General features: G+C 42.3%; 1 protein-coding gene across 43 annotated transcripts in view; it reads left to right on the top strand.

Moving 5' to 3' along the window:
• Positions 1–419: 419 nt before the first annotated feature.
• Positions 420–16,366, top strand: part of TTN (titin) — a 284,957-nt gene continuing 269,010 nt past the window's right edge. For 42 of the 43 annotated variants that reach the window (XM_081902051.1, XM_081902060.1, XM_081902074.1 and 39 more), the window contains exons 1-9: positions 420–628; positions 2,990–3,093; positions 7,949–8,152; positions 9,606–9,893; positions 11,129–11,220; positions 11,313–11,560; positions 13,965–14,304; positions 14,737–14,880; positions 15,413–15,532. In XM_081902051.1, the coding sequence (XP_081758177.1) occupies positions 3,003–3,093; positions 7,949–8,152; positions 9,606–9,893; positions 11,129–11,220; positions 11,313–11,560; positions 13,965–14,304; positions 14,737–14,880; positions 15,413–15,532 (1,527 nt within the window). In that variant the 5' untranslated portion in view covers positions 420–628; positions 2,990–3,002. The remainder of the gene's footprint in view (positions 629–2,989; positions 3,094–7,948; positions 8,153–9,605; positions 9,894–11,128; positions 11,221–11,312; positions 11,561–13,964; positions 14,305–14,736; positions 14,881–15,412; positions 15,533–16,366) is intronic. The other variant, XM_081902058.1, reaches the window with a different exon arrangement.

The raw sequence follows: 16,366 nt of genomic DNA on the forward strand, positions 1-16,366 counted from the left end.
CTGGGACTAGAAGAGCCCATTACTTAGTTGACTCTTTATCACAATTAGCTAATAACATCTCTATTAACACACCCACCCACATGACCCCATTTCTTTACTCTCCGCCTTTTTTTTTTTTTAAAAAAAAGATACCTAAGGCATGAACTCCTTAGTAGCATCAGATACAATCCCCGTCCCCCACACAACTATACTTTCTGGAAAAAAAAACCCTTGTTGCTTGTTCCTCAGCATGGCCTCTCTTTCCAGTGCCAAAATTAGCATTGTCAATCAGGCAAACAGGTGGCCCATTGCATTAAGCGGACATACACCCCTTTTGGCTGGGGAAGCCAATCAGAAGTGGCGCCGAGGTGACAGAGGCAGACTTGTCAGCAGATCTGGGGTATAAAAAGCTAAACAACCATGTTAGCACTTCTGAGCAGTCGTGCATTCCCAGCCTCGCCTCGGGTGTAGGGATTGCAGGGAAAAGCAAAACTACACCGTCTCAACCGTGTAGTTTTGTTTTTTTCGGCTAGAGGCTCAACCATTCTCATGTTGGGATTGTTTAAAATCATACTCTGGATAAGGACGTCGTTTAAGGAACTTACGTTTGGGCGTAGCCCACCCAATTTCGGCACTCTTGTGCAATCAGGTGAGTGGCATGCCTGGGTTGACTGAGCTGTGTTTTCTATGTCAAGGAAAGCCCTGGTACAAAATGCATGTACTAGTAGCTAGTGTCTAGTAGCTTGATTTAAGGGGGCTGGGAGAAAAAGCATGAAGTCCTACATGATTCTTTTAAACCAGAATGCAGAAGTATAGATATCTTGGTGAATGAATTTTTAGGTCTTTGTAATAGTTGGCTAATATGTCTTTAAATGTGCTTGAGTGTGAAAAGCTATTTCATATATATATATATATATATATATATATATATATATATATATATATATGCCTATTAAAATGTCTGGTTAACTTTTAATGCTTCCAGGGAGTGCTCAAGGTTGTATTACTTGCAGATAAACGGAGATGCTCCCAGAATAGCTCTGATAAAATGCACATGGCATCGGCTAGTCGCTGATGACTTTTTAAGGGAATCAGCTGCTGGGGTATCCATTACACTGCAGATCTGGACCACTTGCCTGCTGTCAGTCAAACCCGGGGTGGTTATTTTTGGAATGTGACATTTCACAGGCATACTTTCGAAATACTAATGATACAAAAGTCATATAAGATTACCGTTTGGATAAACAGCAATTTCCCCCACTACATTAAGGTAGAGAAGAAAACAAATTGAGGACTGAAACATCTATGCTATGGAATTAAGTCGCCTTAAGTAGTCTTTGCTTTCTTTCCTTTTAGCTCTGTTCTTTCTGCTTCAGATAATGTAAGGAACCCAACTTGGAAAATGACATTGTAAAGTCATTAAAATATTCTCAATTTAAGACTAAGCGTTGCAATGAATTCATGTAAAGGAATTCACTTGTTAGAAATCTGGAAGTTTTAACTATGGTATTTAAGAAGAAAGGGGGCCATATACACAAAAAGGCAGCATGTTCATATAGCTATTATGAAGCTTTCTCTTATTATCTCAATGGAATTCTGCTGTCTGAACTTACAGGCATAGGAGTTTTTAAGATAACTGAGAGAAATAGGCCTCCCATATGCCACTAGTAAAATCTCTGGTACCTCAGTTTGTAGTTTGGTGGGAATTCATTAAAGATACCAGAATACTGATCCTGCCTCTTTTATGACAAACCCAGCAGGCAAATAAATAGAGAGGGATATTATAGGTCCTGCATACTGAGTTGAATTATTACATGGCTATATGCTTTTTTTTATGTGGTTTGCCAGAAAGTGAGGACATTGTGTTTTACCAACAAATGTTTTAGGGGTGGGGTGGGGTCAGATTTTGCACCTTCCTGCAGTTGTTCAAACCATCAGTGTCAGTTATCTTATAGCCTAGCTCACATTTCACAGGGCTCCTCACTCTCTAACCTAGATTCAACTGTGCTGCTTGTATGTTTTACAAGTACATTTTTATTCTGCTCCCCCCCCCACCTCTCCCCACAGAGTACATCTTTTGTATTAAAGGAAACTATCAAGCATTCTAAGGAGGTTCTTTTTAGAGACTTCTAAATTTCCACATAGACTGAAGATTTCCAGTGTACTTTAATGGTCACTCATTTAAAGGCACGTGGAATGGGGAAATGATACTAAGCACTTTAGGGCAGTTTTGTGATTTTGAATAAAATCATTTCCTCTCACCCTCCACCCCTCCATTTTCACTTCTGGTTTGAGAAGGGCTTAAGGAAGAGCTTTCCAAACGGTGAATCGCAACACGTTTGTGCGTCGGCTGCAGTGTGTAGGTGTGTCGCGTGAACGCTCCCTGAGCTCATTCCGGAGCTGGAAAGGACTTAGTTTAACCTCTGGTTTGCTAGCAAAGCCGGATTACTGTGTTGCAAAATGATGCATGTCTGAAAAGGGGGTCACCGACATGAAAAGTTAGGGAAGCTCTGGCTTAGGGAGTGCAGCAAATGTCAGATAATAAAGCAATGGCAGCATGAGATAGGAGGCTCTTAAGCAGCGTGCTTATTTCCATTTGGCAATATGGACTGTCCTTCCTTGGAGGTTTTTAAGCAGAGGTTGGATGGCTGTCTGTCATGGATGCTTTAGCTGAGATTCCTGCAATGCAGGGGGCTGGACTAGATGACCCCCCCCCCCAGCGCCCCTTGCAACTCCATGATTCTAGATGGAGCTCCCTTTAAGCCGTTTGCAACCAGGTCACTGAATATGCTAATCAGAGCTGTAGATAGTCGGGATAATTACAATGCATCAACCTCCATAAAATGCTGCTATTAGGGTGTGACTCTGTCAAGAATGTCATCAGTGGAAATCACTCCATAGGAAAGTGTAGGGCAAAGTGTTTCATGTCAGCTGGTCGTGCTCTCTATGCTCAGGACTTCAGAAGGATCGACGTCTCACATACGCTTTTTATTCCCGTCTTTCTTTTCAGAGTGCCTTTAAAGATGTCAACCAAAGCGCCGACGTTCACACAGCCGTTACAAAGCGTTGTGGCACTGGAGGGTAGTGCCGCAACCTTTGAGGCTCACATTAGTGGTAAGGCTTTTATCTCGCAATTATGGCTTCCCTTTTCTTTCGCTGGTTTCTCCAAAAACCATGGTCAAGGGGGACAGTGTTTCTCCTATGTATCAGATTATCTGAGGTGGGGGTGGACTTTCTTATACTCCCTCTGTTTCCATCCCACACTGGTCCCCTGCCTGCTTGCACCGGGGTGATGGCAGTGACTGACTGTACTAGTGGTGGCCCACCGAGGGAGGATCAAATGAAGGGTTTGATTATTAGGATTATCATCATCAACAACATCAGGGTATTAGGTGTCTTCATGGGGGTTTAGCTCCCCCTATGGCACAAAGGCATGAAACGTCAAAGGCAACGTTGGTTCTTCCTCCACTGACACCTCAGTTTGACACCACATGATTCCATAAGAACATCATGAGAGCCTGGTGTATCAGGCCAAAGGCCCATCTAGTCCAGTATCCTGTTTTCACAGTGGCCAACCAGATGCCTGTGGAAAAACCCTCAGGCAGGGCCCAAACACAAGAGTACACCCACTTCCTGCAGCTTCCAGAAACTGATGTTCAGAAGCATTACTGCCTCCACCGACAGAGGCAAATACTAGTAGTCCTCCTTGAGTATTCTTTTTTCCCTATCCTGAGGAAAACTTCAGCCCTAAGCTGAAATGGGGGAAATGGACTGCTCAGGGAAGACTTTTCCTGTCAGTTGGTAGAGTGAGAAATATAGTTGTCAATGTACAACAAGGCTTTAGTCTGACCATTCACATTCCTGTGCGGACTACTTTGCATAATTTATTTACCACGTAAAGGTTTCTCACACACCATGCATTTAAAGGACTCTTATACCTCTTTAACAGTTAGGGGGTGCTGAGAGGTGGGGGGGTTTTGGGAGGTGGGGGGTTTAATTCGACAGTATATACTATATACAGTCAAGGTGCACAACTGTGGAATACTTCAGTTAATTAAGTCCCTTCCTTCTCTGTGAGTTACAGTTTAGCAGATATAGAACCAGTTCACATCATGGTAAACTGGTATTGCATAGTAAATAATGTACCCCAAACCTGTCTAAAGAGGGTTCTTTCAATCCTCCCTGCTTGCACTGGGAGGACACAAACCATGATCCTTGGCATATGGATACATCCAAGGCAGTGTTTGTGGTTTGTTTCTCATTCTGAGAAAGTGTAGTTGGTAAGCCAAAAGCACATTTTGGCAAGAGATCATGGTTTACTAGAGTGAAAACTTAGAATAGTAGAGGTGAAAGGGAGTCAAACCATGATATCTGGTTTGGATGTAATGGTAAGCCAAGATCCATGGTTTGTTGCCTCTGCACAGTAGCGAGGGAGAATGAAGCATAAAGAGGAAGGCACAATCATGATAAATATCTATGGGTAACAAGCCATGGCACTAGGCCATTCTGGAGGAGAGAATAATTGGAGTCTGCATCTTTACTCAGAGTGGCTGTCCAGGAAAAGTACTTGCTGACTAGAGTGGCTGGTGGTGATGCAGCTGCCACAGGCTGAAATTGCTGGCAATGGGATGAATCGGCAGTAAGCTGGTTTTAGAACGTAGAAGGAGAGCCCCACTGGATCACACCAAAGGCTGGAGTTCCATGACTGAATCCCTTAAATCTTAAGCTTCCACGAAGTCATGCTCCGAAGTGGCCCAAATTCATCCAAGTCTCTGTCCACAAAGCCAGATTTCACGATGGCAGGTCCTGTTTTAGATGTGCTGTAAGCATTGCCAGGCCAAATGAGATCATGGTACAGCTTATAGCAGCCCACATGTTTTAAAGTTAAGGGCCATATTACTGGAACTGAACACGATGTGGAAATACCCCATGACTCAGAATACATACCTTAGGTAGATCATAGGCCACACATTGGGCATAGGCAACATAATATATATTTATTCCCGTGCATGGCCATGATACATGAGCCACAGTATAATAGCAGAACCAGCCTAAGATACATGAGCAGCCTTGCCAGGACTCGGTTCTGTGCTGCTGGAAGTTTCCCCCCATAGCACCTCCTGCAAAATCCCATCTGTGTGGCTTCATTTCCCCCTATGCCCCATCCTTGCTTACTCTAATTCCTTCTTCTGAGCTAGAAACCATATATTTTGCAGTGTGAGCCAGGGCAAGGCAGGCAATCCTTCCTGGGACCATTGATTTGTGTATTCGCCTGTGGGAATCTATATTGCCTAACACTTACTTGAAAGTAAATTCTATTGCCTTTATATCCAAAGGCTAAGCTTGAAGTGTTGGTGGCGACAGTCTCGTGAGTTTAAACATGGAACTGCCTCCATCTCTCACACACAAAAGGAAAGGGGCATTTTTAACAAACGGGGCATAGAGGGATGCTTACCTCCCTGCAGGCCCTCTGCCCAAACACCTTTTCTCTCTGCTGAGGTCACTTCTGGTATCAGAACTCAGCCGTGGTGGGTGTGGCGATCTCTTGGTCACAGAAGCTGCACTCAGTGCTAGATTTATACACAAGCTCAGTTTAGCTGCAGTTTATGGCCTCTATATACAAAAAGAAGTGGGTGGAATTCAGCTAAACTGTTGCATGCATGGAACCATGTTCCCTATTCTTTCCCGGCAATCCCCAAATCAGCAATGAAAGGTTAGGAGGAAGTCCCATTGTGCAAGTGGATCTTGTTCCTCAGAGCACATTGCCCACTTAGTACCATATTCCACCAATTCTGCTCATTAAATGTAAAGGCATTTCTTATACAAAAAACAGGCGTATTGCAAGATATACCATACGTTCTAGTTAAATTGTTAGTTTTCAGTTGCATTCTCGCCTATGCACCAGTGTATATGCATGCACAGATATTTATGATTTCTGTTGTCCTTTCTGTTAGAATGATACATTTTGTGTGTGCGTGTGACGGTCTGGGTCCTCTTAAACCTGACATAGTTTAGGACCTCAGCATGCCTTAATCTGGCCTTTGATGCAGTGAGGTATATCATAACGGGGGGTGGAGGGCTTCTCAACTGAGCTCCTCTTTTGCTGTCCGAGTCAAAGTAGGGTTTGCCTGGCTAAAATAGACCTCAAAGGGTGATAATTCTTGTGAGAGGTCTGTGGGGTGGGTGAGAGTATAAAAGCTACTGGTGTTTGCATAGCTAGAATGTAGCCTATCATATGTACCTAAGAGTCAAACCCATCGTGTCTCCCACTTTTGCCTCTGACCATGCTCACCATTTGCATGTGGCACCCAGAAGGTTGAACATAAGAGAATGTGACTCTCAGTCTGAAAAATGTTCCCCACTCCCCATCTTATGGGTTAAGATTCCTTTTATCCCTCAAATTTATTCCATCTGCCACATTCACTGGACTGCTTAGTATGTTAGTGAGACCAGAGCATGGTGGCACAGGCTGGGAGTATTTCCATAGGCTCTCTGTATCACAGGGAGAGCTAGTTTTCTGAAACAGTTTCTCTTTTGCTTTTGTCTCCAGTCCAATCCTTTGCACAAAGTAATCTTATTGTTAACACTAACTCACATTGCAAGGTGTTGTAAATCCCTCCTTCCCCAAAGCCACTCATCAGTTTGGACAGGGCTGACAGTGATTCAGGATTTGGGTTTCTAATGCACTAAAATCTGTGAGCAATTTTTATCTCTTGAAATCTGAGCCCCTAAATCACCAAAGAAGGATAACTTTGCACTTGCAATTCTTTCCCTCTTCTCAATAATCAGGCATTTAAAATTTAGTCCTTCTCTACCTATGATAATGCAAAATCGGACTACATATCTATATTTACAGGTCAAATATTAAAGTTAGGTTGTAAACTGTATATTAATGTCAGCAACTCGGGGCTTTCCCTCCAAATTATCGCAAAATACAATCTTTCAGACTACAACATAAAACTGTTACTTTATTTATATTATACATCACATTTCTAAGTGACTGTAGCACTTTTACATGCATCCACTCAGTAAGTCTTGCAAAAATTATGTGATGTAGGGCCAGCACAAAACATTTTACTGCCTGAGGCAAAGGACAAAATGGTGTTCCATCTCCGCACCATTCCATATATAGAAGCCAATTGCGCTGGCCAGTTGAATCTTACTTCAGTACTGTTAGCAGGATAGGGACTCTAACCCTCCGCTGCTCCTGAGGACAGCAGCTTATACAGCAGGACAGGCCATATAGTACATGTATAGTTTATGTCCTCCAACAACGGAGAATGGTTGATGGTGCTCAGAAGGTTTCCTTACTCTGGCTAACAATAGGGCTGGCCTTAGCCAGAACAAGTATCCCTTCATTACAGGTGGGAAGCTAAAGTTGACTGTTGCTTCCTTAAGATTACCTAGTATGTTCACAGAGAGCTTGAGACTTGAATCAGGGACTTCAAGTGTTCTAATTTTACCTCCTATGCTGCTGGATATGGAATTCCCTTATAATACAACCACTTTATAGGGTATAGTGCAGATGTGCAAATAATTTCAACTCCTTCAGTTTTCTTGAGCTATCCCTTTTTTTAAAAAAAGATTAAGCATTAGAAGTTAAATTCTACTTGTCACCTAGGAAAGCTACCTTCTCATTGTCTGCATCTCAGCTGTTCTTTCATTGAAAATTTAGATGGAAATATTGAGAGTTTATTATTATTAATTATTAGAAGGTGGAAAAGAAGATTGCCAGATGGCTCCAACTGCATAGACAACAGAAATGAATATTGACATGTTCTGGCAACCATGAACATGTCAACGGCCAGCGTTGGTTTTCTCAAAATGCAATATCCTTCAAATCACATTCTTCTTGCCTAATCAGGATCTGAGGCCCTATGTCATTTGAAAACTGCATGGGTGACAATCAGTGATATTTGGCAACCTTATTAACAACAGTAACGCTTTAACTGTCTTTCTCCTGCTAAAGGTTCCCCAGTTCCTGAGGTGAGCTGGTATCGGGATGGTCAGGTTATTTCTGCTGCAACTCTGCCCGGTGTGCAGATCTCATATAGCGATGGCCGCGCTAAACTTGTGATCTCCGCCGTGACAGCCGCTAACAGTGGAAGATACACCCTACAAGCCACCAATGGATCTGGACAAGCAACTAGTACTGCTGAACTACTTGTAACAGGTATGTTGGAATTAGGGGAATATCAACAGTTGACACTTTCCTTCTGACACCTGCCAACCCGGTGAAATGACCCACAAATACTACTTTTTAGAAGCATGAAATTAAGAAAGGCGCAAGAGATCAACACCATTAAGCAAGCTGCTTCATCTCCTTCCCCACTTCTAAATCCTACTCTGTATTCAAGGACTACGTCATTATAAGATTATTCATATTTAGTTTACCCCTTAATCCTAAATACTTTTGCTTGGAAGTAAGGACCAGTCAACTATAGGATACATGAGGCCTGCACATGATGTCCCCAAGATGCACATGTAAATCAGTAGTAGTAGCAGTAGTAGTAATTATTATTATTATTATTATTATTATTATTATTATTATTATTATTATTATTAATACCCCCGCCCATCTGGGTCCCTCCAGCCACTTTGGGCGGCTTCCAACAAAGGTTAAAAATACACTAAAGCATCAGTCAATAGAAACTTCCCTAAATAGGGCTGCCTTCAGATGTCTTCTAAACGTCAGGTAGTTATTTATCTCTTTGACATCTGGTGGGAGGGCGTTCCACAGGGTGGGCACCAGTACCGAGAAGGCCCCTCTGCCTGGTTCCCTGTAACTTGGCTTCTCTCAGTGAGGGAACCACCAGAAGGCCCTTGGACCTCAGGGTCTGGGCAGAACAATGGGAGTGGAGACACTCCTTGAGGTATACTGGGCCGAGGCAACAGATTTGTGTTCAATGGACCCCCATGAACCTTTTCCCTTGAAAAGGATATAATTATCCAATGAATCAAGCATTTGTGCCCATATAACGTATTACGTTATGTATATTTATGTGTGTTGTTCAGCACATGTACACAGAATTTCCAAAAGGCAAAGTACAGGTGTTTCAGGAGACAAATATGCTTACAGCCTGAGAATGTAAAGTGTCGGGGTGCATGTTTTGATCCTGCCTCATAATTTGTGAATAATATTTAACATACCAAAAGCTATACCGATTTTAGTGGAACTACTTAACCGATACAAAGAAATCCCTTTGTTTTCTGATCATCTCAACTGATGCTTTTCTTGTAAGAGTCTGCCACTGAAATGCTTCAGTCAAAACTGACACAATAATTTCCTCTGATTTAGTCGCAAAGGTGTATGAAAGATAAAATCTGGGATTCCTTTACTGGAACAATTATTGATAATATTTAATACATAGTTAATATTTTAACACATGGATGGGTAAACACTGGCCCTCCAAATGCTATTGGACTTCCAACTCCCATCAGTCGCAGCTAGTGTGGCCAATGGTCAAGGATGATGGGACTTGTAGCCTGGTAATGTCTGAAAGACCACAGGTTGGCCACTCCTGTTTTAACATAATAATTTTTAATACAATCAATTAAAATGACCAGGAACTGGTCTTTTTTGTTCCCCTCTTATCTGAGCATTCTTCTTGTTCTTTAAAACACAGCTGAAACAGCGCCACCCAACTTTTCACAACGACTACAGAGCACAACAGCAAGACAAGGAAGTCAAGTTCGACTTGACGTGAGAGTGACTGGAATCCCTACACCTGTGGTGAAGTTCTATCGGGATGGAGCAGAAATTCAAAGCTCCCCTGATTTCCAAATTTTACATGAAGGAGACCTCTACAGTTTAATAATTGCAGAAGCTTACCCCGAAGACTCCGGCACCTATTCAGTAAATGCCACAAATAGCGTGGGACGAGCAACTTCAACAGCCGAACTTCTGGTTCAAGGTAATAATAGATCAGAAGTGTGTCAGACACACACACACAACCCTCCCCCACATACCTATTGTATCATCATGGCAGTACCTACACGGCTATTATTGTTCCGTCAACAGATCCATCTACATTGTGTCTCTCAAGCATTTGTAGCTCGGTTGTAAAAAATTCGCTCTAGACTGAAACTTATCCTAAATACCTCAGCGTGAGAGAAAGCATTTCTTCACCCTCCCACCCCTCAATCACATCAACATAACTGTTTGCAGTTCTTCCCCTTTTTGTATACAAAAATAATAATTAGGCATCGCTTATGTATGTGTGAGGCAAAAGGTTTATCTTTGTTATTGCATCCATTTCTCCTATAATTTTTTGAAAGTTGTTTTGCTATAAAAACCCAGCAAGGCATGGTTTGATTTCTTATCTTCAGGGCTTGTCCTGTTGTGTATTGTCACTTCATAATGACTCACTTGGAAATATGCTTACAGGCACTCCAGTGGGTAAATGGAGGTCTATGGCAGTTCTTCTCTTCATCCTCCTCTTCCTCCTCCTCCTTCCTCCTCCTCCTCTAGGTTGTGTGTAGCATCATTGCTGTTGGATCAGGTTGTGGAGTTATGCATATATCACATGAGATTCCCCATCAGGCTAGGGATACATGAATAAGAGTTTGTTCCCATGTGTGCATGGGTCCCAGCTGGACTGAGGGAGCTCTGCACAGTGCCCAACTTATGCATCCCATCAGCAAAAGGATTTATACGTGTACACCAGGACTCCCCCCCTACACACACTTCCTCTAGGTTCAGGTATATCCTTAGTTATACAGGTTATATTCAAGAAAGCACATGAAACTTGGTGAAAGTGAGCCAAATATTTAGAAGCCACCAAATAATACTTTCACACAGAACATATATCTATGTTTCAGTCATTTTATTTTTCTAGGCTTTATATGACATGCTGCCATGATTCTGAAACATCAATGTCTTAATTATTATGCATCACGCAGTTGGCCTAATTACATAGTTGTACAAAAAGACTAATCTTATACCAACAGTTCCCCCATTAATTGTCTAGATGCCCAAGAAAAACAGATGGCAGGGTTTTGGGGGATTTTTGGTTTGTTTGTTTTACCGGTGGTGTTTATATGTGAAAATAAAAAATTGGAACAACAGATTTTATTCTCCCACGCACACACACAAAACCAATTATTGCTTATATTGCAATTTAAGAGTCTGGTTTCCCTTTCTTATTAGGTGAGGAAGAGGCTGTTCCCGCTAAAAAGACAAAGACAATTGTTTCGACTGCTCAGATTACACAAGCTACAAGACAAACTAGAGTTGAAAAGGTTTGTATTTTGGCAGGCGGGTTTACTGGAAGTTTTCAGGATGTCTGTGTTTATTGCTGCAGATTCTCCTGACTGTTTATTTGCATTTGCAGAAGATAGAAGCCCACTTTGACGCCAGAACACTTGCAACTGCTGAGATGGTTATAGAGGCGAGTGCCACTGGGCAACAGCTGCCACACAAGGCTCCTCCGCGGATGCCACCGCGGCCTACCTCTAAATCACCGACTCCGCCAATAATTGCTGCCAAAGTACAGATGGCAAGACAGCAGTCGCCATCTCCGGTTAGACAGTCGCCATCTCCTGTAAGACATGTCAGAGCTCCAACACCATCTCCAGTCAGGTAAACCACTCTAACGCCTTTACAAAGTTCTCTTTCTCCCCAACCTCCCTCTGGCAACTTTAATACAAATTGGAATGAGATACACAGAAGATGCTATGGCCTGGAAGCCAATGGTTTGGATGGGTGCATTTGGTTCCATGCCCTTTTTGTTGGGTGGGAATCCTTAGCAAGGCACACACACGACTTATGAGTTTCTGTTTCTGTTGCCCAGCCCTATCCCTGCCCTAAAAAGAAGGTGGCAACTACCTTGCACTTTTAAAAGGAAGAAAGTGTCCATCTGGTTTAGCAAGAGGGATAAAATATACCAGACAATGAGGTACATCCTCACTTGGAATTTAGGGTCTCTTCTTTGCGCATGGGTAAGATTTCACCTCAGTATGCCCATTAAGCCACTTCGATCTCCAACACTGAAACCTACAATGGCTCCCAGTATGTTTCCGAGCACAATTCAAAGTGTTGGTGCTGACCTTTAAAGCTCTAAACGGCCTCGACCCAGTATACCTGAAGGAGCGTCTTCACCCCCATCATTCTGCCCGGACTCTGAGGTCCAGCTCCAAGGGCCTTCTGGCAGTTCCCTCACTGTGAGATGTGAGGTTATAGGGAACCAGGCAGAGGGCCTTCTCGGTGGTGGCGCCTACCCTGTGGAACTCCCTCCCATTAGATGTCAAGGAAATAAACAACTATCTGACTTTTAGAAGATATCTGTTGAGGGAAATTTTTAATTTTTGATGTTTCATCGTGTTTTTTATATACTGCTGGGAGCCATCCATAGTGGCTGGGGGAAACCCAGCCAGATGGGTAGGGTGTTAATAATAATAATAATAATAATAATAATAATAATAATAATAATTTATTTGCAAATGCCACATAATTGCCAGTCCACACTTGCAAGAATTCATCTCTCAGTGTAGCAGCTCCTACTCTCTGTATCTCCCTTGCTCACTGGCATTAGGCAATTACCTTCACTGTATTCTTTCCAGCATCTCTAAAACGTTTTTCTCTAGGCAAGCCTGCCTAGACACATAAAACTGGCATGTATCTCAATCTGCAATTTTAGTCTATGGTGCAATTATATTCATATTTTGATTTAAAACAAACAAAAACCTTGTTTTAAACTTTAGTATTATTGGCAGTTTTCCTGTGTGTTCTATAGCCTTTGTAAAGGGCTTGGAGATTTTTTAGACAATCAAGCAGTCTGCAAATTTTGTTAAAGAAAAGTTAAATAAATATATTATGTGTGTGTGTGATAGCAACGATTTGGGGAAAAAAACAATTGCTTACTTCTTAGATAACCTACCTCCGAGAAGATATAGAAATACAACATTGATGCAACAGTGTCCCCTGCAGGACACAGTTCTACTTTTTATTTTCCTCTAAATAAGTTGATTTTACAAATAAGTATTGAGCCCACACTGCTGTTATTCAGATCGGATGTTAATAAAATCTGTAGATATACAGAATACTAGTTCTAGATTTAATTACTAAATTAAATCCGTTGATTTCATTTAGTCTACTTCAGGTTTGACTTAGGGTGGATCTACACACAGGAAACCCCCCCGCTATAAATAAGTCATAAATTAAATCGTTGTAACAAAGGGGGGGGGGAAATGCCATGTAAAATCACATAGAAAAGTTTTGTGCTGTACATCACGATTTGGTGTTTCATGTTTAAAACGCATTCAAAACACTGTTTTTTTGTTTTACTAATGTAGCTGAATCCTCAGTGGGACACGACTTAAGAGATCTAAACTGAACTAATTTCTTATTCTTGCACAACTCCGGTCTACTTACCCCACTTCCTTTTTTGCTGGTGCTAAATAATCAATATGCTTTCCCCCTGAATTTTCATGCCACCTGTTTAATTTACGCTCCAAGTACTGAACATATTCCGCTGGTTTCTGTTAGCACTCAACACTATCAATTCGTATACAGCACACTGAGTATGAAAACCTGTGCAATCAGATCCGGCAAATAAGCCCATAAATGATGGGCAAATAAGCCCATAAATGATCCTAGCCCACAAAAGTGCTTACTAGCTTGCTCAGAGCTGGCAGAGCTCTTCCTCTCCTCCAGCAGCTTGTTGCATTTCTATGTTAGGTATAGAGGAAAGAGGCCTCCCTCCTTCGGCAGCCTCCTTGGCTTCTGTACTAGGTACTGAGGAAAGACACAGTGATCCATACCTATTTTAATATCTTACTGGAAGCCACACAGAGTGGCTGGGCAACCCAGTCAGATGGGCAGCATGTAAATTAAATAATAATAATAATAATTCCAGTTTATTGACTCCCTTGCATGCCATTCCTTCTTGCCCACGACCACCAAGCAAGTGCTTAAAAATACTAGGCTGCCCTAGTGCTGCTTTTGTTTTCAGTGGCATCAGCAATGTGCTATGTTTATCCCACAGGTCCGTGTCTCCTGCTGGGGTTGGGAGGCTCTCAGTCTCCACCTCGCCCATCAGGCCTGTGAAATCCCCAATCTTGGTGCGTAAAGCGCAGGCAGCGGCAGCGGAGGGTTCTGAGGTCCTTCCTCCTTGGAAGCAGGAAGGCTACGTGGCCACGTCTGAAACGAGAATGAGAGACACCAGAATAACGACAAGTACGACCCAGATGAAGACTGAAGAGAGATGGGAGGGGAGATACGGTGTCCAGGAACAGATCACTGTCAGTGGCACAGCTGCAGCGGCGGCTGCTATCGGAGTTGGTGCTGCTGCTAGTACAGCTGCGGCTGCAGCAGCGGCAGCAGAGGTAAGGCCTTTCTTCAGAAACATTTTGAAAGACCACAGCTCATTGGCTCTGTCTTGTGAGGTGTTCACAGTGAATTTGGCCTGTTCACGTAGAATTACGAGAAAGCTGTGCACCAGTCCCTGCTTATATGGCTATTTAGGCAGTGGAATCATAATGTCTAAATAGAATTAAGTCCGGGATGGCTTACCTATGGCCCTCTCGATGTTGTTCGGCCCGCAACTCCCACAAGGCCCAGCCAACATGGCGGATGGTGGGAGTTGGAGTCCAACAGCTTCTGGAGGGACCAAGGATTCCCATCCCTGGACTGAGTGGTAAGTCCATCTGCTTGCCTTGTGCTCAGCACCCATGTTGTTATGTTGTTGTTGCTGTTGTTGTTCTATGCCTATGGGGGGAAAGAAATGTCTTTTCATGTGACTCATTTGGGTCCCACAGGGCATTGAGAAAACAGCAGCTGTTGCTACAGTAGTTGCTGCTGTAGACATGGCCAGAGTGAGAGAACCTCATCCAAGCGCTGTAGAACAGACTGCTAAAAGGACAGCAATGGCTGCAGTACACATTCAACCTGTCCAGGAGCAGGTAGAAGCACAATAAAACAGCAATCTCTCTCTATATATATGTATCTATAACATCCTCTCCTTGCCATTCACACAACCACCGCATGAATCAGCAAACAATTAACAAAATACTAGCAAGCATTCCAGATAAGCATGCATTAATGGTGAAGAAAAACATCTGAATATAAACCAATGGGGTCAACTAATATAAATACACCAATCCATTTTATATTGATGGTAGGAACCAGCTAACAGTTTTTAAACCATTTTATACTGTACAGATGTCCCAGGACTGATTTTAATAACCCCAGTAAACAATGATTCAACGAGACAGTTTGGGTTAATCTAACATTACTTTTATCATACTGACCAAGGTGTTCCTAATATTTAACTTATCTTCCCATCCCCCCTGGCCTGAGCTTGAAATAACTTTTCCCCAAGCATATACTCCTCCAGTTGTCATGATGTTTGTGATTTATTTATTTTTCAAAGTGTCTGTTTGCTGAAAATAAATGTTAAGGCTTGGTTTTCTTTGTTTCTACCACAATGATCAGATTAAAAAGGAAGCTACCATAGTTGTTACTACTGGTAAAGCCAGAGAACAAGAGGTAATATCAAGAACTAGAGAAGGAGTTGCTACTAAACAAGAACAAATACACATCACTCATGAAAAGGTGAATAGTACCTATTTTCCCCATGGGAAGGTCACTTCTTGTCACTTTTGTTTCATTTGCAAGCTGTATACCTCGTGATCAGTGATAAGCTATGCATCTATTTTCCTTTTGTCTTGTTTGCTAGGATTTAGAAGAGCCTCATAATCATAGCTGTCAACTTTTTCCTTTTTTTAAGGGGAATCCTATTCGGAATAAGGGAATTTCCCTTTAAAAAAGGGAAACCTTGACAGCTATGCTCATAATCGAATGTGTGTGCTTATTGTGACATCACTCTTCCAAGCCCTAATCCATTGATTTGTCACTGCTAACATTCATACAAGTCGTTCTTGGTTGTGGCTGATCTATCTATATATATGTATGTGTCTAGACTAGAGAGGGCTGGTTGTGCCCAGGAGCTTTATTGGTTTGAGAGCAAACCAACAACGAGCGTCTAACACAGAAAAGGCTCTAAAGTTTGGTCTTATGTTAAAGATGTTGGGCAGAATTCAAAGAATCATGACATTAGCTATGTGAGCCCAGAACAGCTGTAATTTCCCCCCTGCTATTTTCTTGATCGGTAACTGCTCTCCTTGCTGCACATGGGGAACTGATTTTAAAAATAAGGGAAGTTTTCAAAGAAAAAAAAAGATGCCAGAAATTTCACTGGGCTATCATAATCCCCCTCACCGTGAAACTAAGCAGTGATATCCAGTTGGGGCATGCAACAGCCATTCCACTAGTGAATTCCTTGTTTTTAGCACCACACAACAGCCAAATCCAGTGGGTGCCTTGCACTTACATAGGATGTTGCACAATTGCTATTGTTTTGTTTCATGGCAGTTAACCATTGTGTAC

Source organism: Podarcis melisellensis (genome assembly GCF_964234715.1).
Source record: "Podarcis melisellensis genome assembly, chromosome: 1".
NCBI lineage: Eukaryota > Metazoa > Chordata > Lepidosauria > Squamata > Lacertidae > Podarcis > Podarcis melisellensis.